The following is a 27,745-nucleotide window of genomic DNA, read 5'->3' on the forward strand; positions in this document are numbered from 1 at the left end:
AAAAAATACATTCATTATTTGGTTCTCGGCTCAGTCGAGTATGGAAATACTATCGCTGTAAAAATGAAAAAAGAAATTAACTTGTTTTGACAATGAGAAATTGTAGAATACTGTAAAAGGAAAATATTATGACTGTTACCAGATCAAAGTAATAATATAGAACATATGGCTTCAGTAACGTCTAATTTGATTGTGGTGCAGTTGCGTGTACAGTGCAATAGGTTCACTCATCACATCCCACACAGATGGTCCCTTCTCAGGACCCTTCACCACTGACTTAGACATTGGCACTGTCACAAACTTGGGCAGACAGAGTGAGAGAGAGCAAAAGAAAGGGAAGAGCTGGCATATGAGTAAGGTCCACAGGTTTGGCATCCAGTGGGGCTGGCAGAAACACAGCTAAAGATGGCTGAGTGCATTCCCAGCCCTGGCAAAACAAATGGAACTGTTGTTTGGGTTCAGAGGAGCTGGCCCTCAGAAAGGACACGGTGGGAGGGAGGTGGAGGGGTGGGCAGGCCAGACAGGGACAGACGAGGACACTGGAGCAGGGTGGCAGGGTTGCATGGCTCACACCACCCACATCAGCTCCAACAAACAGCATCGAATGGTTCCCAGAGGGGAAAGTTTGTGGAGAAAAAAAAAGGTCAAACTTGGTGGAAGTCACAACCTAAATACACAAGATGCTGTACTGTATGTGAGGCATATCACTTGCAGTGCATCAGAGAATGAAAGAGGTACGAATATGTTGAGAAGACACGCCATGATATGTTGCTTTCTGTAGGCATTTAAACTGTACAGCTGCTATCAACTGGTTTTTTGTTGATATTTTGTGAATGAAAGTGACTATGAAGCTCTGTTTGGTGAATCACTTGAATTTAAGATGTGGTGAAGTTAAGACATTACTCAACCTTAAATTATCTGTTAGAGTAATAATGCCATAATATTTTTCTAACTTCCTTTGACTCTGCTCTCAAGCAATTTGGGAGAGTAACCTAGAACACAGGAAGCTGAGGAGGACCGTCTCATGTGGCTCAGACAGCCCAGGGGACTCGTCTGTCATTGGGTGCGATTAATACGCAAATCGAGCTGCAACAGTGAAACTGCCCAACGCAGCATACACTACAAACAGTGACAGTTAGGCATGAGATGTGTGTGGGAGTGACTTAGGAGACGAAATTGATGCAGACTGACTTTAAATAGTAGTTTAGGAAAAAGGAAGAATGCTGACATTGGCGGTTGCCTTCACTCGCCAGCTCCTCAGATCCTCTCTATTATGGACCTTTTAGTCTAAATAGTTCAAGGACCCAAATTCAGTTACTAAGTCAGGAGCTTCTTTAGTGTTCACATCTTAAGAACTATAAAGATTAGACAAAGTAGATTCATAATGGATTTTTAAAAAATTATCTGCTTTTTTGAGACATGAATTTTCCAAGTAATATCAGGAGAAATATTCAAAGTAACGCATGTCTGCTGACTTTTGTCTTCTCTTTTTGCTGGTTATTTTTCTTCTGTAGTGATAATTATCAAATGATGTCTAATGCTGTCATTTTTCTGGTTGGTACAGTCTCTTACACTTTGTAACCTTCTGCCTCTCACTCCACTAAGCATTTCTCACGTATCCTGTCTGCCAGCAGTCCTCACTCACTGCTTATCCATGTAACAGTAAGGGAGGCGAAAATAATTAACTCTGTTTTTATTCTGTCTGAGCCAAATCACCTTTTGCACCAACAATGAATAGTTAAAAAGGCAGTAGTGTATCATGTCTACTGCCTTGTCTAATCTTGTTCACAACACCTTTTTTCTATGGTCTGCATGCCAAGAGAGACATGATCACAATGTGGACAGCATGCAGACAGCACATAAACACATGTGGTGTGGTTGGATTAATAATCATACAAATAGCATATCAGACACAGATCACATTTTCGTCCAAAAGGTGTGTGGGGTCCATGTGTACTGGGCAAATGCAAACAAAAAGCACATGCAAGTAGACCACACTCTTTCATAGACCGCAATCTTTCAGAGTGTAGAAACCGTTCTCATTATTTGTAATCAAAACCTACGGACCTCTCCCCGGGAAATGATGTGAGAACTGGTTAATGGCACACACACTCAGTGAGTAGAAAGCAGTAGTCAGTACGGTTCAGTAACCCCTTTCACATGATATGTTATCTCACTTGAAGAATGTTTGAGATAATGCTGCGGCTTTAATCATATCCAGGCAGGCTTGTGGTGCTCAAGACACCTGGCTTCCAAATCCTGTCGGTCACATTTCCATTTTTGGTAGACGTTTTTCAGAGCCATTAAATGTGGCTTGGTGCATGTGTGCAGACAGGGTTGCTGTGGCAGTTTACCAGCTTTGGTGGGGGCATAACAATTAAAGAATGCTGTTTATGACAAGAGACTGAAATTCATGAGAAAACCCACTTTGTATTTGATGTTGAGATGTAAACATTAAGCTTCTTTTTTGATGCTGTATTAGTTTTAGAACAGCATTGTGACAGCCAAGTCCATTATGAATGGTGGCCATTAAGTGCAAGAATGTTTTTCAATCATCTTGCATATTATTTAGATATTGCACTAATATGATGAATGATTCAGTCTATAACTTGATTAAGTTGTTCAGCGATGAGAATCAGGAAAGCTTTATTACCTTTCCGGAACCACAGCCACTCTTATTGAGCAAAACAAGTAAACAAACACTACAAGACCATCTTTTACGCTTATGAGGAAAAAAAATTGTGTTTCTATCATTAACAACTTTCCATCATTAGCAACTTATAGTTATTTAGAAGACTTTTTCAAATGCAGTCCTCCAATTTCCTGTGACACCATGCAATCCTGCTGAGCTTACCTTACCTGCTGAGGGGCCTCAGCTGTGCATCATAGTGCCACTGTAATGCTCTGCATTTCCCATTGTCTTCCTGTACACTTACATGTAGTAGGAACACAAGGTGCAGTGTACTGGAGTTCATGTATAGAGTTGGAATTATTTGGATTATTTTCTCAACTGATTGATTATTCATTTGATCTAAAAAATGTCCATCTCAGTTTTCTGGAGCCCGTGCTAACATCTCCAAATGTCTTGCTTTGTACAACCAACAGTCCAAAACCCAAATATATTAAATGTAGAATGAAATAAAACAGAGAAAAACAGCAAATCCTCACATTCAAAGAGTCATATTTTTTGGCATTTCTGCTTGAGAAGAAAATTAAATAGCCTATTTGATTTCCAAAATAGTTGCAGATTATCTTTTTGTCGATCGATGCATCATTCCAGCTTTACTCATGTGCATAATCAGCTTAGACAAAAAGCTGTTTTTATCATTACTTAGTGTGTCTATTATCGTTCACATAGTTTCAGTCAAAATCCAAATTAAAAATGAAATTATTCAGCAACTAGCTTTATTAAGTCAGATACTAAACTGAGCATAACTGCAGAGGTTCTGAGTGACTTTTTGTTTGTTGAGTAGTTGTGTACCCTTAACTATGACAAAAACACAAAGCCACACAATCAGTGAGTCTATGGGCCTTTTTTAAATGTCATCAGAATACATTACTTTGTGTAATCAGAGAAAATATTATTTTGCAAACCTCCTGCTCCTATTTTCACTGACAAGCACAGAGATATAAACTAAATCTCACACAAACACATGTTCCCGCTGTGTGGCAAGATTACAACACTGGCATCTCAAAAATGTACAGGTGTGCAAAACCTGACACACATGCACACAAGTCTCAACATCTGTATGTTTCCACACCCAACAGCACAAACCAACTCTTCTCCCTTTGACAGCTACAACAGGTAAAGTCATATACTATTTACATGAAAGACAATGCTTGCCAATGCAGATGAGCACCTCCCACGCAACTACCTCACTCCCCACCTCCCTCTTGGCAGAGCATACCAATTTCCACCTGGATGGTCTTCAACTATGTGCCAAGAGGATATCACGGCAGCTCCATATCCTCTGTGTGACAGTGTAATTCCCTCTGCCCTGCAGCAATGTCTGCAAAACTCAGACAGTTTACATGTTCATGTAGCTACATTGCACTGGGGAGGAGTGACTTGCCAAGTATTCTGTGCATTCATTTGATTTCTGGCGCACACAGTTTAACCCCACCAACATGAGCTGTCACAGGTGTAACAAAGTCAAAGGGGGAGATGTGTTTGATCTTTCTTTCCATTCAGCATATGGCAACAAAAAGCCAGCACTCTTGACTGATAGTTCATTCTTCTGCATGGTTACATTTTAATATACAACCATTGCCATTCAAGTTGAGTGAAAATAAGTCTGTATTATGTGGATGAATGGATTTGGGGTACAGGGATATATCAAGTTCCGGACATTATTCAACCCAGGTATGCAGAAAAAAATCAGCTATAATTAAGTAATATTGTATTTCACACTTGATTACAGTACAAAGGAAAGTAGTAAAATACATTTCAATCACTTAGATTCAACATTTAATTAAATCTTCCAAAACTCCAGATCACTGACAGCAGAGGTTTCTTTAATCTGTGACCAAATGTAACATGCTTTCAAGCCAATACAGTAAAGTACAGTGAAGCCACACCGTTATTATTTAAGACTGCAAAACCCTCTGGCTAAGTTTCAGTATATCACAGTAACTCAGAGCAAAATACCACCTACATTGCAGAAGTTGTAAAATGACTAGACAAGATAAACTAGGTACAGAGTAGACTGGTAAATAGTTAATCCACTGGGATGAGGTCAGACATCATTGTGTTCATTTACAACTCCTACAACAAAAGCAACTCAGAGACACCATGATTTTCATGCGAGTCATCCCAACTCAGTGAAGTAACTTACTATTTGGGTTCTAGGCTGCCCCCTATCGGGAAAGTCAAGAGTAATCCATCCCTGAATATCTGTTGAGCTAAAGAGAACTGATGAGGAACAGAAAGATAAGTGGTGTGTGCACGCATGTGTGTGTTTGCTGGACATGCTCGATAAAGTGCCAAACAGGCTGCCTAACAGCAAAAAGAAAGTGCCATTCTGACCTGAGCAGGATCACAAGCTATAGTATCAGTCATGAAACCATTGACCCTTAAATTTAATGTGTACAACATACGTTTAAATGTTTCAGCTTAACTTTGATATAGTTTGTTAAATATACTGTACTATTACAGAATGAGTGATTTGTAATACACAATGCCCATGTGTATGCACACTGGTCAACTTCCAGTTATGCATCAGGGTCAGAATGCTTGCGTTAAAATTTTGGTCTAAACATGATTTGAGGCGGTTTGTTTACAATATTCATCAATAATGGAGGTGAATGCCCTCAAATGTGCTAAAATTACAAATTACACTTCTCATCCGAGTCTTGGCTAAAGCTCCACTGTCTCAGTTATCTGGCAGAGCTGAGTTAAAAATTTCGGTCTTATCTTTTAAACATGTACATGGCTGTCAGACTTTGAGCATCTTTCACTTTGTCAGACAGTATTTCCCAATCAGGTCAGCATCTCTTTTTCTCTACACATTCACGGCCAACTGAATGTCTTTGGTCAGACTTGTACTTATGAGTACAGACAATCCTGCACAAGGCTCTCTGAGGGCTATGTAAAAACCCGTAACAGGTTTCCAGACAGTATGAAAATTGACTAAAGGATTTTTGGAAATTGGATGTTACACCCGTTAGAATGAGCTTGAGACAATTAACAAACAGCTGAAGGAACAAAGACAGGCATATGTTCATCGTTTTTTAAACCGATTCTCCATTGTAGACAGCCGACACCAAACATCCCCCACCCTCTACCCCAAGCTAAGGCTATCAGACAACTAAAGCTGCAAAAGTAAAATGACCTGGTGACTGTTAAAGCCCTTGGGAGAGTTTCTGTCTGGTTTATGGGCTCATCTATCAACCCTGAGACTGGATTATACAATATGCACTCCACTGTTTTCCACAGACTAAAGCATAGGGCATCAATGCACACAATTCAGGGAATGAAATGTTTTGGTTTTAAGGAAGTGGTCTATGGAAGGGCCATGTTTTATAGAGGTTTGTGCGCATATATTCTTGAGTAAATGCATGAGAAATTTTATTCACAAAAGTGAAAATGAAACCTGCAAAAAGATCCATTAAAATCTTTCTGTATTTTATGTTAAGTTTTATGAAACTATTAGTTTTATTATTAGTTTCTGGCAAAAGTTACAATAATGTTATTTTTAATCTCCAGACACTGAAGTCTGGAAACCCAGTGGATGGATCCTTCATGTCCCTCATCCACTTCCTTCTCCACACACAGACTGGCCACAGCACTGTGATCCTGCCCTCCTGGCCTGCAGGTCAGTGGACGCACCGATTACACGCAAGTCCTTGACACAAGACAAATCTGAGCGCTTTCATCTGTGTCTGTGGGTCGCCCCTCAAAGCCTTGTTACAGGATTGGCGCTCGCCAATTAGGACAATTAGCTTTTGGCAAGCCACCGGAGGCGTCACATGGCACCAGCTTTGCACTGATGGTACCTGACAAGCCCACAGATCAGTCATGTCTACCATCACAGGGGGTAAGTTGGTTGCAGGATGGACAGCAAAACAAAGATGCAACTCTTGAATAAACACACAAACATACATGTGCAGACACAAAAAACATAAAAATATTTTACATACAAATATTAACAATCGTTAGTAATGGCTCAAGTCCACATGCAGCAGTAGAAAATGTGCCTTTCCTGACATTAGTATTAATTAATCACAAAGGATGATTTGAAGCTAAGATACAAGCAGAGTGTCAGACTGAGGCACAAGCAGGTGGTCTAATATGTGATCAGACACCAATGCATTCATCACAGTCACTATATGATGAGTAACACATTTACTAGTATGCTCTCTCTGCAAAGTACCTTAAAGATGTGTCGGCCTTGTGATAGACCTGTTAAGTTTCTCTCTTGCTTTTAATAAAACTACACAGTCATATATCCCGAGCTGTCATTTGTCTTTTTATGACAGGGAAATAGTTGTTTGTGAGGCTTGGTTCCCTTAATGCTTTATCCAGAATGCACTGTTAAGGGGGTTCCATGTCAAAGTCTTTTGAAGATGAAAAACACTGGCAAATAAAGTGGCTTTATGGGGGGAAATCCAACCCAAGCCAGGGTTCCCTGCCTTTTCAAAAAAGAAAATGTACATGGGTACAGTATAGGAGGATAACATCTGGAGGTGGTTGTGCCATGAGGGAATGCAGACGCTAAAACGCGGAGGCTTTGGACAGAGTGCAGAGCATCATTATATCAATGTGATTGTGTCTGCTGTAGGAGTGTACAGTATGCATGGGAAATCAGGGCAACACATACAGCCTTACGAACTGCATTATGCAGCAACAACTCTGATAGAACATTCAATGTTATGCAGATGTTTAATACTGGATCAAATCTTGTGACAGCTGAAGAAAACCCTGCTGACTGAACCTTACAGTGTTAATGTATCAGAGTGACATGAAAAAAGTTCAATATCTCTATGAACAACTGACAGGAAATTGTGAAGGTTAAGAACTAAAGATCCATCATCCTCAATTTTGCTGCACACGACAAAAAGGATCCTCACAGATGCTGAGTCTGAGCTTCAAGTAAATATCCGCAAAGGGAGACAGACCACATGGAAGACCCAAACAGCAGTCAACATCACTTTGTGGTTACCAAATAGACTTCGACCCCCCAACACATCGCTACAAAAAAATGCTACAATGAATGACAATTATAAACGTGAAGGCTGACAATAATGATGTACAGGAAAGAGAGGGTACCCCCAAATTATTTTGATAGAAGAGGGTTAACAGAGAGACATTACCAAGGCACTACCAACCATATTTGGTGATCACTGCCTCTCAGGCCTAAAAGCAAAAAAAACCACAATACTGTTTTTCTCAAGATGAGCTGAAATGATTCGAATATATGAAAAAGGGCTGAAGCTGTCCATCAGTTTCTCATCACTGATGCGGAAGATTGATAAGACTGTGTTCTAGCATGCCTGCTGAGAAGAACTATGTATAAAAACACAGGCAAAACCCGTGGCCTGGATACAATTGGTGTGCTAATAAAAGAGCCCCAGACGATGGGCAGAGAGATAAGCAGAAGGGGAGGTCTGGGGCACTGACGTTCTCATTTGCAGCTTTGTGTTTCCTCGGCCCTCTCGCTTTTCCTCAGCCTAGTCAGTGTAATCTCTCTGCCTGGCTACACTGAGTATCTTAGGTAACGCTGCTTGAGATCAGTATCTCCCCTCAAAACAAGAAGCCAGGAAGTGTCCCGTTCGTCATTATCACAATTCACAGCACTGTGGTTTTCCTCTTCACATCAAATCCATTTCCTTCCCAGGGATCTTGTATAGGTTATTTTTTTTTAAACCTTTCCAGCTGAGGACAGTAAAGGAGAGGGAGACCACAGCGGCTGTGTATGTGTGTATCCACGTGTGGTGTAGTCAGAGTGCAGCTGCATTCCTGAGGGTGAGCAGTGAATTGACCACATAACACCGCAGTGTGTGTGGGAGTGTGACACAACGAGGAAGGGAGATTATGGCAAAAAGGTTTGTTGATGTACAACACAACAGTTTGATTTCCACGGGTGCACGCATAAATGAGCACATCCGCACATCTGCTCATGGATGGACGTGTTAGAGCGACACACCTTGTCTGACAACACTCAGGCGCATCTGGAGGTCTTGAGGAAGAGACAAGTTAAAAGAGCGACTTAATTATCTGGCCTGAATACCAAAGACACTCCAATGAAAACATTCCCATCTCTTCTTCTCTTCGCTCTTCCTGTCATGATGTTTCTTCTCCCTACAAAGCAGGTTGATGTTTGCAATCCACATGAAAGTCTCAAAATAAAGACTGCACCAAAACACTTTATCATCAGTTGTTAATTGCACTGGGAAGACGCAGTTACAAAGAATGGAAACGTGGTGACCTCAAACTGTATCGCAAAACTGTGATTTATATCAGCAAAACAAAAATCAAAAGAAAGCAAGCTGCAAATTCCTTCTTTTCTCAGAAGTCATCACAAATAAAACTTGTTTCAAAACAATTTTGTTTGGGTTATTCCCTGTAATCATATCGAATGGACCACCTGAGTCAGTGTTTAGCATGTTAATCTGCTTTAGTGATTTTAAACTAAAGAGTCATGTATCAAAGTCTGGTAGAAGAAAGAGTGTGTTCAAAATGCACTGTACTAATTGTTCTTGATCTCGGTATTTGATTGTCCTTGGCTCTGCTACAAAGTCGTATTTGACTCACTGTATTTGGGTGTTTTTAAAAATCTTGCTATCCAACAACAATTTTAAGATAATGAAAAAAATCAGGTCCATGACACATAGTTGTGCCCTTTCTCCTGTCACTATCCTAACTTCAATTAATATACTAACATTGGGTGGCGGTTTGGTTTAGTTTGGACTCAAACATATTTAAGTTGACAATAAAAGATGCTTTGGAACTGCATCAAAAGAACTGGTCATTGTTGTTCATGGCATCATCACCTCTGGAGGTGGGTTGAGATGCATTCTAGCCAGATGTTGTAAACGTGTAAACGCATCTCTCCAGGAGGCATACATAATCGTTACTCTTCCCTTTGGGTAACTACATTAGTAAGCAGTCTCTGGAAACGGCCACTGATTTTCTTAGTTAGAGAAAGATTTTCTGTATACATCCATGATCTGTCTCCTCCATCCATGTGATAACTCACTGATGTGTTGGGTGAGAGAGCATTGATCTGTATAGGTGATGAAGTGGGGTGATTTTGTGGCTTTGAAGATGATAAAACCTTTGTCGTACTCATAGTTCAGAAACACAATTCATTAGTGTGTTTGTGTTAGGTTACAGATAGTTCTTAGCCAATGCTAGATAAGCTTTCTGCTGTAACTAAACTGCTACAGGACAGAAGTTATTCTGGTATTTTTGGCAGATACCAAACAGCTTCAGGTGCATTAACAGCTCTTTCAGAACTAGATGGGGGCCAATCCCGATTAGCATGTAACCTAGGAATCCAAAGAGCAGATCTGTGATCTGGCCAAGAGACACAAATGACTAAGTGCAAATGAAAAGTGTCTTCAATCTCACCTGGATTTTATCTTGATACAAGACACTTGATACAATGACAAGAGTAAATGACGCCATCATCTCATCAAAAATCAGCTTTCTTACCAAATACTCAGTATATTGTTTTTGAAAAATTAAATACAACTCTGAAAAAAAAAAAAAGATTTTTGAAAAATACCTGGTGTTAATCCATATGGGTATATTAGTCATAGAGTGTGCTTTTGACTCACTTTAGATTGTTGAACAAGAAGAGAGGAAATGGTGCATCACTGTCATCCTTTATTAAAGAACATATATCCATGGATAACTCTTGTGGACAAGTAAATATACAACTTTTAAAGACAAAAACACATTATGGCAATATTCCACAGAAACCATTGTCAAATGGCACCATCATGAAAATACGGACAAAACCAATGGTTTGGAGTATAGAGCGGTTCAATTGTGGTGAAGATGTATGTGAAATGGTGCAGTCTGGTTGTCTTGTCACAACATTCAGTTTGAGCCCTGAAGACAGAGACAGCGTTATCCTCTTATTGTCATGGAGAGTAGTGCCTTGGAGACTTGAGGCACGAAGGCTAAAGGAAAGTTAGCCTTAAATCTTCTTTGGGGATAGAGTTAGACATTTGCATGATGGAGGAACATCCTTAGAGGAAAGCTTCATGTTAAGTCAGTGGGGTTGGGACAGAAAATCACATTTATACCAGCTGGATATAAATGCCTTTTTGTTTCATCAAGTATAATGATATTACTTCTACTACTCCCACTTTTACAACTCAAATTACATTGAGAGGAAGTTAAGCCAAAGGGGAAAAATGAGGCAGCATATTTGTCTAAACAATGTGACGCAGATCAGTTTGTACCGGGAATTGCACAACAAACACTCTGTGCAGAAAAGGCATGTTTGTGCTAGACAACACTCAAGGTCTGCACCACCTTGAGCGTGGGTGAACTTTGATGGTGAAATTATTGAGATTTGAGCATCTGTGATTAAGCAATCAGAAAATTAAAAACAGCTTGTACTAAATTCCATATCTCAGCTCTGCATACATGTGCTCACGTGAGTATCCACACACTTTCCAGGCTCATTACACCCTGCATCTCCCCTCAAGTGGAAAAACTCCCCCATCACTTTCCCCACAGCATCCTTGCACTCTTCATAGCTCCAAGTCAACATCCACCCCTGTCACCCTTCCTCAAAAAAATCCTTGAAGGGGTCAACTGAGAGATTAAGACCCTTCAAATGGGGTCATGGAGATCAATGATCAAACAGAGAGCCCGGCCCAGCCCCCATGCCCCCACTCCACCCACTTTATTTCAGGAAGCCTGATAATAGAGACAAAAAGGCTGCCTAACTACTTCCCTACACCATGACCCAACCACCCTCTTAATCTCTGACGGTGGCCTAACCTATAGCTGCCACTGACAGTTCCACCAGTCACTGATCAGAACATCTCCATTAATTGGGTGTGAATCTCAGAAATGTGTGAGTAAATACAAGTTTACTCTGGTGAGCCTGTGTTCGTGAAATTACTGAGGACATTTGTGAAAGGACAGGGTCCGACAATATACAGAAAAAATGCAATACTTTACTAATACTTTAAAATTAATGATGTGTTATCACTACATATCTAAAATTATTAGACATGCGTAGATACTAAAGCAAAATAAAAAATGGGATATTTAAAAGTACAGCCCTTGACACAATGGGTCCATTAATTATAAGACTTGGCAAAAACATGCAATCACACCTGTCATACAGTGATCTATTTCACCTCCCCAGCTGTGCAAGTGCTCTCTGATTTCTATTGTGTGTATCCAGAAGGGGCACGCAGGCATTGGTCAACTGAGACCTCTTGCATGGGAAAAACTATTTGATGGTTGTGGGTTTTCCATTATTGTGTGAGCCACATTCCTGTGGACCACAGGAGAACAGAACAGGCTGCAGAGAAATCTACTCAGCTGTGGGGTTGGTGAAAACACTCCTTCCAGTGAGTTCAACATTTTCACACAATGGAGTTGGTTCAACATTTTTAGAAGCGAAGGCTACCAAACTTGTAGCGAGAGTTTAAAAGTCAGGAAAGAGAAAGGAGGATATGGAAAAAGATCAAAGTATAAATGACACAGGGGTTGACAGACCATAAAGGAATTACCCCGTGGGTGCTGCTATTACGTAAAGCTATGTCTACTCTATAGAACAAGGTACAGACTTAGACTATTTGTCACTGGCACATTTGTCACATTTCTGACAGAGAGTTCTAAGAGTCAAACAACTGTTACAGTTTATAGCCAATATTTCACCATAATGTTGTGAAAAGAGTGGAGTGAAAAGTTTGGAGTAAGCATGGCCAGGCAGATGAATGAATGCTAAAAAAGAGCAAGAAAAGTGAAAGAGGCCTGGGATTTGAAACTTCCCATCTTTAGTGCTTTGTGAATGGAACTGATGGAATCTCGTCACTGCAGTTGTGGGCAAAGAGGAGAGAGAAAACTTTTATTAAGAAACTGGTGTGCCCTCTTTTCCAGAAGTCAACTAAGACCTAAAAAACAATTAATTCACAAACAACTTTATACTTTTACCTTTATAATGGTACAGATCCAAAACAAACATGATGTAGAATATCTCCTTTAATAGCTGAACTCTAGGGTTGGGTAATCAGTTCTATTTTCATATCATCCAATCATGGTTATTCAAGATTGCTTAGAGGCTATCTGATCTCTAGGGGGTGGCACGATTAGGAGGGAGTGGGAGTTTCATCACAATACGCCAGTGAAATGCCAACATGGACTTTCACTTTTAAGCACCATTTAAATGTGAAGTTGTCCAATGAATTAATATGTTTTAGAAATAATAAAGTGACTTGTTATCCAAATGTGATTATTATGAATAATGTTTATGGGTGAATAAACACATTATTACAGTAATTATTTTATTACCTTAATAACATTCTTAGTAGTAGTAGTTGTAGTAGTAGTGGTATTTTTACTAGTTCTTATTAAATTATTTGTTCCCTCTTTAAATCATTGACGGTATAATTAGATTTGGAATACAAATGTTGAATAATCATCTTGAGAGCCTGACGAGGCTTTGAAATAATCAGACTTTTAAGCTTTCTGAAAGCAATACAGTTAAAGTTACATGAATACATCTTACATCTTAGCTCTGATAAAATTGTCTTATCTGTGTAGGAAATACTAATTGTTGATCATCCAATTGGCACAAGTCTACTCGAGTCCCTCTACAAGCTTAGATTTAAATAAATATGACAAAAAATGTGAAGAGAAATGTAAGTGCATAGTTAAGCTGCAGATAGGAAAATAAAGAATATGCACCACATTGCAGAATGCGTAAAACTCGGTGAGCATGTAAATGAAGGGTTAAATCTACGGCGCTTGGCCAACAGTGACTTCATCTATGCAGTGCAGATGCAAAGTCTCACTTCACCACTCATCAGATGGCATTTCAGGATATGTGTAATGCTTTCTTTCACTGTCTATCACCCCCCTCTCTGTGTGAGTGTGCCTTTCACATGACATATACACAGTATAGAAGTACTACAACACAGAGCATACATGCAGACATGTTTAAGTGAATGTAAAAGGCCACAACACCTGGTGACAGCAATACTTCCACTCTCATCTAGTCATTCAACAGCTATTCCAAAATAATTATATCACCGTCCAAGTGTAGGCATTCTGATAAAGAAATTGAAGTCATAATAATAACTTACAGTTTAACACTTGTGCTCTAAAAAAAAAAAAAAGAATTAGAAAATTGTGGCGAGGATGGTTTGATTTACAGTAGAACTGAACCTGTGAGAGGCTTTCCCTGAGACCTACTGTAGAAAAAAGGTTTGTTTATGCAGGTCTTGACATCAAATGAGCAGATGCTCTCAGCTTGGCTTGAGATAATGTCAACAGCGGTCAACAGCAGCAAAGAGAAAATATTGCTTTTGTGAGAAAAACTATTCCTACTAGGATCAGCTGATGGCAGAAAACATGACATATATGAAACAAACAATGTCTGTGTCAATGTGCCCGCGTGTTTGAGTGTACGTGTGTGTCTGCCTGTCTGTTTCTGTCAAAACATGGCAAATTGATGATTAATGATTGTTTGCATGCTCATTGGTGAGGAGGTGAAAATCGGTCACTGACACATTGTCCCTCTTAGTACAGTTGCCTTGATTTTCTGGAAACAGAGAAGAGCTCAAGTAGAGCTGCAGCAATGTTTAAAAACACACTAACAATTAACACCAACCTTCTGTAATTCACTTGATTGTTTTCATTGGTGTGGCGCAGAAAATGCCCTGCAAGTGTATGACGCATTTGAATGGCTGCTTCTCTGTGTTACTTTGTCACAATGCATAAGCAACATCAGATTTAGCTTTGGTACACTGAAAGCAGATGTGCTCCAATTCATACCAGGCACTGTTTTCCTCACATTGGACTAAAGCATAACGGGACTGTTCCGGACTGGATTTACTTGAGTTTGAGTGCATGTGTAAATGAGTAAGGACTGAGAGTGTGAAAGAGAGAGAGAGAGAGAGAGAGAGAAAGAGAGAGCGTGCTTTTCAAGTTCAGCCTTTTGGGGACTTTGGGGACCACAATGTTTCACTGCTTCTGTCTTCAATTTTGGAGGGGAGCTGTCGTCATGGTTCTCAAGGTTAGATACTGCAGCCTCCCCCTCTTTCCTCTGTTAACAGTATTTTTTTCGTTATCTCCGTCTTTTCTATATTCTCTCCCTGTTTCCACATGAGACTTATTCTTCTCAAGTTTTTTGCACTCTTCATACAGAGCATCATCACTTTCATTATCTCTCCTTCAGATGACACCAATACCAATAAAACCAAAAAGACCTCTACCTCTGCCCACTAACACTGACAGCATTTTCTAAAACAAGAGCCCCTCGTGGACGCAGTCCATTAGGCCCATCCATCCAAACAGTCCTGCTTTGTTGAGGTGTTATATCAACAGGGTGACCTCCCCTCCGCTCCTCCCCAGCTTCCTTGGGCCCCCCAACGGCAGGAGATTGATGTCAACAAGGAATTTTGTCCCACATTTCCTTCTACCTCCTCCAGACCCACCCTGCTCCTGAAAAACACTTGCACCAGCACAGAGGGCCCCAGTGAGGCCTTAACAGGTCCACTGAGCTACCCCACCGCCACCTTCTGTCACCCCTCGCTCTAGCAGTGCCAGAAACACCCTAAGTCACTAACGTGACACCGTAAACAAGGAGTGCCCCAGAAAACAGCACTAGCAAATGCAAGCATGTGTGTGTGCTGAGGAAATGAGCCACCTTGTTCTGTCAACAGAGTGGTTGCTGTGAGAAGAAAGCTAACACGGAGACGTCATTTGTGTATAGTGTCATCGCCAGAGGAGCTGCCAATAGAATTCAGACCAACTCAATTTGGGCTTGTTTCATGGGTGGTGCTTGTCAAACATTCACAAGAAGCAAGAACGTGTAATGCAGCTGCTGTTTTCAGAGGTTTTCAAAGTTCTGACGGAAACCAATTGCAGGAAGTGGCAGGGGTCAGCAGTGAGACGTTTGCACAGTGCAGTTGTCTACTTGGTCCGATGAAACTGTGCAACCGTATATAATTTCATTCATCTGTGCGCCTAATCTTATTTTGTTATCTAGTTCACGTAAAGCCTTTCAGTGACAGACACACTGATGGTTGTAACATTATACACCATAAAAACGACTGTCCAGGGGAATGGCCGCTTTCATATTTACATACACAATCCTTTTAAATTCCATATGGGATGTTAATAATTTGGGGAAAGCAGCTTCGAAGCATGTCAATGACAACTGAGGCTTCAGGTTTGCCAGATGACAAAAATTTCAAAGCAAATTATGAAACAGAAAGTTAGAAGTCAGAATTTTGTTCAGAAAAATTTCTGAATTTTTTTTTTTCTGTGGACTCCAACAGCCACTTTGATGAACAGATTAAGTCCTAATTTTATATAGGTATCTTCCATTTTGACCATTTTCTATATCAATTACAATTGTTAACCTCAAACAGCTATGCATCACTGCATCATTTCCTTTGTAGAATTTTATTCTTAATTCTAACTTTACTTTAAATTCCTCTGCAGTTTATGCATTGTCAGATACAGATAACTCCCAAACACTACTGATTCAGAGTCAGAGTCAAAACCATTTTATCTATATATTAGGTGCAAGCAACATGGAGGAAAGTTAAAAATTGTACATTTGCATATAATATCAACATTAAATGATACAAAGCCAGTTGAAAACCAGCAAATTATCCCTTTAAATAAGGCACATCAAATTTAGTGTAAGGACACCTGAATAAATCCCATCATGTCCACATATGCACCTGGAAAACAAAGAGGTTGAAGACAGTTCCCAACGTCACAGGGTCCCCCATGAAAGCAAAGTCCTGTCTGAAAAGTACTATGGCAAGAACTGCCGCATTATATCCATGCATCACATATGGTATATACAAAACCTTACGCACGACTTCTTGTTTTAATTTAGAGTGACCTGTCTAATAAACATTTAGACATGCTTAAATCATTTAAACATTTCAAAGGGATTACTAAGGATGTGACCAGACTGAGTTTTCCGGAGCAAATTGTTATGGTGGATCAAAGGTTAGGACTTTTGTTGAAAGGATTATTTTCAAAGTGTTACAGATTACAGTTATTCTAAACATTATTACAACCGTCACTCAGGATATAAAATTTTTTTTCATTACCTGCATCTCTCCAATGTCGTAGTTGGTTATTTAAACAATTTACTTTCAGATGACTTGGCTTTCATATCTGCATAATATAAAGGCCAAGAATAGAGAGGATTGTTTCCAGTTCACAAGGCGAAAAAGAAAAAAAATCAGCTTCTCTAAAATGTTCAGTATTTGAACAGTTACCCTCCCAACCTAGTGATGACCTATTGAACAGTGTAAAGCTTCAGTGAAGTCGCTCTACTGGCCCAAAACATCTCAAAGCAATGTGCACTGACCCTTACTAGGACTTGTTTACTTAGGAAAAAGCTATTTGAAATTCTAATAAATAATGAAACAGACATAACATACTGAGCATACACCATGTATGCAAGACCTTTAAAGGATGCATGCACATGTGAAATTATTTGTGTCCAGTGGAAACAGACGAAGCTGTATGACTGATGTACACACTTTTTCTGGTCTTGATGTGGGAGCTAGGACGTGCTGAAAATAACTGTTCAGTGCAATAGATGACATTAACGATGTTAACCTACTTTCCTTGGACTTACAAACAGGTTTCTGGGAATAGAAAAACATCCCGTTTTAATGTAGCAACTGTGTGGCGTATATGTGTAAAATGAGAACACAAAAACTTAAGCATAAAGTATCTCATATATCATATACAGTAACATACGCTAACTCTTCAGGACAATCAGATAAAGCAGCTATGCAACAAAGTCAATCAGAGAGGTAATTCACAGTGTAAGCACACTTACGCATTCTTACAGTCTAAATAAATGAGTGAAATTGAATTTGATAAGTGTTTTCAGAGGTGCAGCTGGACACAGTGTACATAACTGACATTTTTTAGGGTTCACTGTGAGGCCTTGCTGCGACGCCTCCAAAAATCCTGCTGCTAAGGATGATAAAATCTTAGAAATAGGAACTGCCATATCTTTAATTGCGCTTTTATGCTCAACTGAGGAGACACACTGCACTTTGCTAGTGCTAAGAGTGGTTTCCCAAATGTTTGTGACGTGTACCTTGGTACTTTTAGTATAATTTTCATTTAATATTAAGCATCTCAGCTCTACAGTAGGGCATTTTGACAACCTGTATCAATAAGTAATGTGAACACATAAATATTCCCAACTTCCTGGAGACAAACCATACACAAGTTAGCAGCCTAAGGAACTATATACCACAGCAGTCAGCACACCGAGCAAGACCCTCTCAGTTTTGTTAATAATTACAAATACAATTAAATCTTAATCTACAATTAGGAAACAAATATTTTAGTAATCATTTATGTGATGATATGTGATGGCTGTTAACAGCAGATGAAGACTGTCATATGCTTAGAAAACATATGGCACAAACAATTAATTAGATAAAGCTAGTGTTGCCATTTTGGTGGCAGGACAGTAGTGGGTAGTGTAGAAACAAAAAGATAAGAATATTTACATAATCTTCTCCCTGCAAGGGGAAAAATGTTAAATCTTTAAAATGTCTTATCTGCAACCAGGGGCACAGATATTTAGATATGCCATCATCACAGTACCCCATGGGAATGCAAAAAGCCACTTTGAGCTAAACAGAGCCTTTCAGCACCACCTTCCCTTACCTAATAATAAGTAAGTTGTTTAATCTCTGAGGGTTTATACCTGTTTTTCATTTGCGTCAGCATGCTAAATAATGTTTTATCACAAGACACATAGCTTGTCTTATTCTTAACATATATTTGCAGGATGCAAATTCCCATAACGGAGGTGAAAGCTCTTCTAAAGTGAACTAAAAGCAATAGCATGAGAACCTGGGGAGAAATGAAAATAAACTCCAGGAAGAGAACCCTGCGGATGTTGAGCAAATGTTTGGTTAACATATAGAGGGTCTGCCCTCTTGCACTCTCCAGTGGTTGAGCTGGCTTACTATTTTCCTACCTTTTTTTTCCCTGTTTTATTTTTAACTGTGTGACACACAATATCACCTGAAGCTAGAGTGACATTAATGAGAACAAGCATGGGTTACTACTTCGTTCATGAGCTTGACATACAGCAAACAGGCAAGTAAACAAAATGTAAGAGACGAGTGAATTTCTTTCATAGTCGGTCTAAAATCTTGTTTCATCTTAGCAAAGATTGGTTATGAGTCACTGAACACTGAGCTCCTTCAGTGACATAGCCGTGAGTCAGACGATAATATGCACACAAAGGCATGGTAACACTCATAATGACGATGTAATTTCAAACACACAAACATGTTACTTCACACACACATAGAAAACCATGCCAAATAAGAGTAACTTTTGTACCCACAGCTGAGTTCAGTACTATGACTGCTACACCCTAGAGACTCTACAAAAGTGTATTATTAGGCCATGGGATTAAATTATTTAATCAAAAATGTCTGTCACCATTGTCAGAAGATTTTAAATTTCATGTTAAGACTTCATAAATCGCCTGCTTGTCATATATAAACAGAGAGAAAGAAACTGATATTGGTGACTGAAAATAAGAAATCACCGCAAGCTGCATAAATGAATTTCTGTGTGTTTCATGTACAGTGGGGCAAAAAAGTATTTAGTCAGCCACCAATTGTGCAAGTTCTCCCACTTAAAAAGATGAGAGAGGCCTGTAATTTTCATCATAGGTACACTTCAACTATGAGAGACAGAATGGGGGGAAAGAATCCAGGAAATCACATTGTAGGATTTTTAATGAATTAATTGGTAAATTCCTCAGTAAAATAAGTATTTGGTCACCTACAAACAAGTAAGATTTCTGGCTCTCACAGACCTGTAACTTCTTCTTTAAGAGGCTCCTCTGTCCTCCACTCGTTACCTGTATTAATGGCACCTGTTTGAACTCGTTATCAGTATAAAACACACCTGTCCACAACCTCAAACAGTCACACTCCAAACTCCACTATGGCCAAGACCAAAGAGCTGTCAAAGGACAACCCCATAGAAAATCTTTGGAGGGAGTTGAAAGTCCGTGTTGCCCAGCGACAGCCCCAAAACATCACTGCTCTAGAGGAGATCTGCATGGAGGAATGGGCCAAAATACCAGCAACAGTGTGTGAAAACCTTGTGAAGACTTAAAAAAAACGTTTGACCTCTGTCATTGCCAACAAAGGGTATATAACAAAGTATTGAGATGAACTTTTGTTATTGACCAAATGCTGATTTTCCACCATAATTTGCAAATAAATTCTTTAAAAATCAGACAATGTGATTTTCTGGATTTTTTTTTTTTTTCTCATTTTGTCTCTCATAGTTGAAGTGTACCTATGATGAAAATTACAGGCCTCTCTCATCTTTTTAAGTGGGAGAACTTGCACAATTGGTGGCTGACTAAATACTTTTTTTTGCCCCACTGTAAGTGCAGAAAGAGGGCAACAGTGTAGACAAATACTAACCTGTACAACGCATAACTGTCTATATACCCGATTATGTTTAGCTGACAGAAGTAGAAACAGTGTGAACACAACTGTACCAATAGCATCAGCTTCCTCAGCCACCCCGGTCAGCTGGCTTTATGCAAGTCATTCATGAACTGAAATGGCCCTGCCAACACGGTGATAAAAGGCCTTTAGGCGACATATCTCATCCCTCCATCTCCATAAGCCAGTGTCACATGTCATCAGTGTTTGCAAACAGTTCAGAAAAGTCAATACTTCCAGAGACTGATGATGAGGACATGTCACGCAAAGACCAGTGGACAAGTGTGGGCAGCACACAGATTGGATTAATTGGCTAAGTTATGAAGGCCAACAAAGGGACCAGTGTTGTTGGGCTTAAAGCAAGCAGTTACCATTTAAAATATCAATAAGATTAGTGGGTTTCTGGCTTGTGCTGTAGTGCAACCAGTCCATGCCAATTAGTTAAACTGACTCAGGTGGAGCCATGAGTCTTTCTAAAATACTTTCGCTTTGGATGACAGCAGAATCTGGTACAGAACTTCTCTCTCTATCATTTCCCACTGCAGATGTCACATCACTGACGAACAGCAACACCGGTGGTCTAGGGTGGAAATGCAGATGGTCATCTCTCCAGGCATCCATCTTTGATATCCTGCAGAAACATTTAATAGGCCTCTGCAGACTATGGATGTGTGTGTGTGTGTGTGTGTGTGTGTACGTTTCTGTGTGTCTGATTTTGTGAGTGTGCAGGAAAGTGAGGTTCCAGGTTTTTAAAGCATGAGTGGGCACTGCACAGGGAATGGTATCCATAACATCCTACTCCAACTGGAGAGAGAGAGAGAGAGAGACTGACTATCCTGGTTGTGCTGTATTGCATCTCCGCCACCACCAGCAGTGATTAATTTTGTCCTGAGGGGAGGTGGTGACATGACCTACTACTCCATGACTACTACATGACATTTCTACTATGTTCTAACTATTACAGCCTGTCTGTTGGTGGAGTGGCAAACTGTTCTTCGAGACAAAAGGAAAACAACGACTAGAACAAAAAAAGAGTGCTGCTCAGTCAGACGTACATTGCCTCCTACTCAGTCCGTATACAGAGAGGATGAGAAGAGAACAATATGAAGTCTGCAGCCATAAAGACAACTCTGTAAGAATGAGGATGAGATTAAAGAGTCTTCTAAATTAAGATACCAATGTTTTCTAAAACAATCTAGTCACACAGGGTAATAGTCAAATGACATGAACTGACTTGGAGAAATATTCATAAATCATATTTTCAGTTTTGAAGAGTAAATGCCAAACATTGACCTGACAAACAGCAAATAACAGTAGAATCTATAACTTATAATGAAGAGAAAGAGATAAAGGGAAAAAAAAGAAATTGAGGGAATCTCTGTTCCAGAGCCCAAAAGCTGTTTCATGGACCATTTACCGGCAAGGATAAAAGCAAGCATCTTGGAAGCAGATGCCCTGCATGTTCTCTATCCCTGTGAAATAGATGAATGTATCTCAAAAAGTGAGCTGAGATCATAATCCTGTTACATTTGAAAAAAATTCAGAATCCCCACACCGATGATGGCCAGTCCCAGATATTTATGCTAAGTATTTGTGTTAAGATTGCTGGTATAATGGGTTATTGATAATATGGTGGCTCTGAAATATGCAATTACAAAAGATCATGACAAAACGTTAAGGACTCGGGCATTTCAACAGCAGACTATGCTGTGAGATTTTGCAAGCTCACATAGCTGTTTCACCGGAACTAAATAAGAACCAGAGTACTACGGCAAAAACATGACAAACAAATTGATGCTTTTAAAAGACGGACGGATACAGATCATGGTGGCAGGTGACATCACAAAGTCATCCAGACACCACAACCACTAGAAAGCAGTGAATTTAGGAGTCTGAATGTAGTGCCAACTTTACAAAGGTCATTATGATGCACACTGCAGTTAGAGGTAAGCTGTGAAAAGACCCACTTTGACAAGCCATGTGTATGTGTATACTTACAATTTACTGGTGAGCATGTGTATGAGGGGGAACAATGAATACAAGGAAAACAGCTTTTTTTTGATTGAGACAGACATGTAATCTTACATGAAGCTGTGGAAGCAGCATTGCTTTGTTGTACAGATGTACAGAAGTTAATGGACGTTGGAGATGCATGGGAGGAAATAAATTTACAATAGCACTGTAAACGGGTTAGGTTACCTGGTTTGGCGTCCTTGCAGCAGGCTTGTCCTGGTGGTTGGCCAGGATGAGGAAAGGCAGTGTGCAGAGCTGCGGGTGCTGCAGGGCCGAGTGGAGCTCGTTGCGTGCTGCCTCAAGGTCTTCATCTGACGAGGCACTGTCCAATACGAAGACTACACCTTGTGACCCCTGGTAGTAACGACTCCAGTATTTCTTGATGTTGTCAGCTCCTGCAGACAGATGTAATGCATGAATGTGTCAACGTCTAGGAGTAGTCATTGTCTACCACTACTGTTTTCATGTGAAAAACCGACAGAAAAGCCAACAGCTCAAAGGCTGTGATTCATCAAAAAATAATCTCGTCAGTTTGTAAATAGATGTGCTCCAATACAAAAACATTTTTTTTCTATGAAATAATTTATTAATATCGTTTGCAGCCATGTGAGTTTAAAACAAAATTGTTGTACATTAGAAAGCACTGAAACAGAAATTGTTCCTGGAATATTAGAAGTCAGATGCAAAATCAAAATGCTGCATTAAAAAAAAAAAACGTAGATTTTCAGTATAGATAGATATTTCTGTTAATATTTCAATATTTTTTTTTGTTTTAATTTCAAATTACTGCTGTAAATGTTTTCTAAGGTGTTCAATCATTTGTAAGAAAAATAATCATAACACAAACTATTTTAAAAGTGAAACCCTCACAGTATGAGTTACACTTCAACCTTTGGGCTTCGCTGTATGAAGTTCATCAAGATACAGAAGTGATCTCCAAAGCCCTTCAAGTCAGCACAAATATTGACTGGAATATTTGCATGGACTCTGGGCTTATTTTCAAGGCCACACCGATATTCACAGTTCAGTGAACGACATATGGTTCCTTTTTTGTGTGCTAATTTGAAGCAAAAATGTCTGCTCACAATGGTTTAGTTCAAAGCAACTTTATTTGTTAGTGTAAGGAATTTTGAGGAAGAGACCTACACGCTCACAAAATGATTCAGTCGTGTACCTATGTACCTATATATATAAAACTATATATATACACATATATAGTTTAAATATGGTGTGTAGTGGAGCTTCAACAGAAACTAAGGGTGGATGTCCTGCCTGCAAACGGGACACCTACAGTGCTCTATATCTGGAAAAGATCATACATTTACAAGCACATCTCCAACCTTTCTTCCTTTTATTGAGCAGTGAGAAAAGATTCTACTTAGCATTATGGCAAATTCTCATCATATTACTATCCAGTACATAAACTGACTGAATGAAAATAAATAAATGATTAAAACATTTACTTCTTTAGGTTGGGAATGACTGCCAGATGACAGATTCTGCTTCTGCCCTCTCTTCATTGATGCTGACAAACTCACTGAACACCACAAACCATGACATGCTAGTCATATCCTCCACTCATGCAGTGTTACTCATGCTCCTTAAGCACTGGGACATCTTGCTCCTCTCTAGTGACTATACTAGTAGAATCCTTGTAAATGACTAACACAAACTGACCAACTCAAAAGACAGACTTGAAAAAATATCTTGGGAAAAACAACAAACCACAGAATTAGCTATTGTAACTTAAGATACAATGTCTTCTGCTCTTATACTTCAATTACATTTTATTCACTCAGCTGAATGCTGTCCCTTTCACAACATGTTTTCCATTAAATGGTTCTAATGTTTGTTCAGCACGCCTACCAAACTTGTCATCACCGCATACACACAACTACAAAGGGTCCTATCACATTGCATACGCAAGTACATGCATTTGCTTTTACAAGGTTGTACTTTCTCTGGTTAAAATTATCCTCCTCCATCTGGTGAGGTTACTTCCTTTGCAATCTTGTGAACTGTTGTTTTGTTATTGTTGCTCATAGTAAGGTAAGTGCCAAGAAGTGACGAACTGTGAGGCTGGCAAATGTTTAAACATCACGAAGTGCTCTCGGTGACATTTACCTCCCCTCCCTCATGCTCTCCCTCCCTTCTTTCTTTCCTCCCCCGCTCTTTCTACTCACACCTCTCACTGGAGTGGAAAGCTATCAGACAAAGTGGCACTTGAGAGATTGACTAGGAAGTTTCTCTCATCTTTGCCTGGAAATGGTGGAATGTCCGTCACGTCTCATTGGATCTCGTTGGCGACTTCTGCCACCTATTGGTCTGACAGGAGGATTTCCAAACATAACGTCATGATTCTTGGGAGATGCTGGCAGCCCTACTACATATCATTAATGAAATAAGTGCACCATGAGTAAGACCTCATTCTGCTGCTTGTTTTTCTCCCTTCCCTTCTGCTTTTCTGCCCTTTAACAGTTTTGTTTATATCCTCTATATGTGGCTTGTAATTATACAAAAACAAGTTTTATACCTAAAGTTTACTCTGATGTAATCAGCCAAAAGTTAACAGCAGATTATGAAAGGTAAAAACAGCATGTCAGTAAAACAGATGACTAGTATGGGTTTTGACTGTGTGAATGAAATAATCCATGGCTCTGGCAGCTCTATTATCTGTCTGAACCATGGAAAAGTTTGGGAAATGATCAGAGGATCCGAATTATCATACAACTCTTTGTTATCAACTTATTAAACAATCTTCTGGACTGCACCCACAACTGCACACTTTCAAGATTTACAATTAAATATTTTTATTGTATGCATGTTCCCTAAACGTCTGGTGTCTACTTCTTTAAAACTTGCATTTCCCAACATAAGCTCTCAACATCCTTCTCACTTGTCTGGAATTGATACATTTAGATGTTGGTTTGATGTGTGGCTGCGGAGAGCAACTACGCAAGTTATCGTGTTAGTAATGGCAAGAGAGCAACAATTTCCAGTCAGGAAGAAATATCATAAAACATATCATTACATAAGTGTCTACTGAGGCTACCCTTGGCAAAAGAAACTGGTATCTTTTGCTTTTTCAAGATGGATTCAATTCCTGTTTGAGCTGTTAAACACTGATACAAAATGTTTTTTCTAGTTTTAAGAGATAAAAAAACAAAAACTTGTTTACCACTAGTGTTGGTTGTTGATTGGTTATCCTATTAAACTTCACTACAGTTGTCCCAGAAATATCTTGACGTGAAAGATTCTCTACAGTGTTTCAGTGGGTTTTTTTCTTTTTAAAGCTGTAAACGTGTTTTTTTGCCCTCTGCATAAGAAAAGATATTGAACAAGACCCTGATTTCAACATCTCTGACAATATAACACTGTGGAAAAAACAAGTGAGTAATGTCAGACAGTAACCCTCTTTAGGATCAAATGAATAGAAATCTGATCTGAGGAAAACACCTCACCCAGCCCTCCTTCATTCATTCACTCAACCAACCAAGACTTTTTTAGCCCTCAGTAGCAAATGAAGACAGGCTGAAACAAGGAGTGTAATTACTTATTCAATATAGAGCATACAATATATATGTTTAACATTTATGCATGGTTTGAGGTCTGAGAGACATGAATCTTAATGACTCTATTGTATGTACATAAAGGTATGTGCTACGCTTCGTAGACATGCGATGATTTCAGTTCAGTGAACTTTGTAAAGCACTGTGAGACAACTCTGTTGTGATATTGGGCTATACAAAATAAATTGAATTGAATTGAATTGAATTGATTCATTGCATATGCACAGTCAACTGCTACAGGCCAGTGGGCCACTCTTATGGGAAACACTTAACAGTGCTATTGTCAGAAATGACAAACAATACTTGGGTCCAGCTTTTAACTTGTGACATGATGATTTGCTGTTTATCTTTGTCTTACATGGCAGCAAAATTGATCATTTTTGGGTCTTGGACTATTGTTTAAAAAACAAAAAAATAATGTCGGAAGATGTCATTTTGGGCCTTCTGAAATTGGAAACAATTAAAAACAATGAATTAATCAAGAATTATGTCTTTGCTAAAACGATGAAGTGCTCAAATTTAGAGACAAGCAGAGTAGTACATATTGTACCTTAATAACCATGAATAAAATAAAAACATACAATAAAAACATGATCATAAAACCATAGCATCATGTTCCATCTCTGGAACAGAAGCTGACTCAGAAGTGGGGCAGGTAGGCTGTTTATGTGCAAATGTATAGACATTTCAGTTGGATTTGATGAGGTCTAGTAAGTTTAATTTTGTTGAGGGATTGGGGGGTTGAGTTTCAGGGACAAGAAGTGAAGCTCAACCAAGTATGAAAATACAGACAATGACACACTTTTTTGATTATGTGAAAGTCATGATGCTTATAGTACAGGAAAAGTGGGATGGGAAAAGAACGAGATTGCATCTACTGGTTACACAAACACAAGTGGCAATAATGTTTCAGTCATCACATTTTTTTGTAACCAAGTGTGACTATGAGTTAATAAACCAAACTTTAAGGCAAATGCCAGTAAAACATAAGTAAGCAATTACACAGCAGAAATTAAAAGCAGATAGTCTGCTGATTGAATTCATATTCTCTTTCAGTTGTGTGTACTGGCTGGTATTTCTGAATTCCTCTGCGATTTCAAACAGCTTGCGATGGTCTATATTTCAAAGATGAGTCAACATAGTTGAAACCTACTACCCTATATTTCCATTTGGTTTAAATTAGGCTACTGTTGAGGCTTGTTGTATTTGTTGTTGGGCATCGATGCAGGTATGTTTTCAGATTCACAGTCAGCTTGAACACTTTCTCTATATTTCTGCCTCCCATCGTTCACGCTTTTTGCCAACTTTTATCCTGAACAAAAAGCAAACATGTTGCTAATCAGGTCTTTTTTCACTCTTGAAAGTTGAAACACTGAAAGCAACCCTCTTTGAAGTCTCCCTAACGAAAAACAGACAGCGTTCTTTCTCTGAACAAAACAGCTACAATGGTGATGGGAGGGAGCGCTGGGACTAGTGAGGGAGGCCTCTGGTAATAAAGTTTGCTTACTTCATTGAGGAATGAGCTGGGCTGGAGCTGAGGTGGAAAACACTTCAGCTGTTGATACACCCATCAACCTGCAGTCTCAGCAGTGTCCATTTTTAAGTAAACAGTTCCTGTGTGAGGCCTAGCCTTAAATATAAATCAGCTCATCTCCTTTGTGCACATAATTGACAAATGTGGTTTACAGAAATGTGGCACCTTTGTGGAATAAATAAGTTGCATTACTGTACATTCGATCTGAACCCCTCTTTTCCACTGGGTGAGCTTGTGACTGACACAGCTGTTTATAGTGACTAGTACAGTGCCCATTCAAAGCGTATGCCCGTTCGTATCACCTGCCTTTTTGGAAAGCATGTACGTTTGCTTAATTCCCGGTATTGCTGCTTCAGTGTTGCCAGGGGGGCGTGTCTGTTGCAGCGGATGGATTGCTTGGCCAATGGAAGAGCTGCCTGCAGCATTCGCGAAACCGTTCACCCAATCAGCT

General features: G+C 39.4%; 1 protein-coding gene across 2 annotated transcripts in view; it reads right to left on the reverse strand.

Annotated features, from left to right (window-relative positions):
• Nucleotides 1–27,745, reverse strand: part of arl15a (ADP-ribosylation factor-like 15a) — a 99,440-nt gene that overhangs the window by 24,673 nt on the left and 47,022 nt on the right. For both annotated transcript variants that reach the window (XM_070833631.1, XM_070833630.1), the window contains exon 4: nt 22,378–22,586. In XM_070833631.1, the coding sequence (XP_070689732.1) occupies nt 22,378–22,586 (209 nt within the window). The remainder of the gene's footprint in view (nt 1–22,377; nt 22,587–27,745) is intronic.

The sequence above is a fragment of the Pempheris klunzingeri genome, chromosome 7, assembly GCF_042242105.1.
Source record: "Pempheris klunzingeri isolate RE-2024b chromosome 7, fPemKlu1.hap1, whole genome shotgun sequence".
Classification (NCBI taxonomy): Eukaryota; Metazoa; Chordata; class Actinopteri; order Acropomatiformes; family Pempheridae; genus Pempheris; species Pempheris klunzingeri.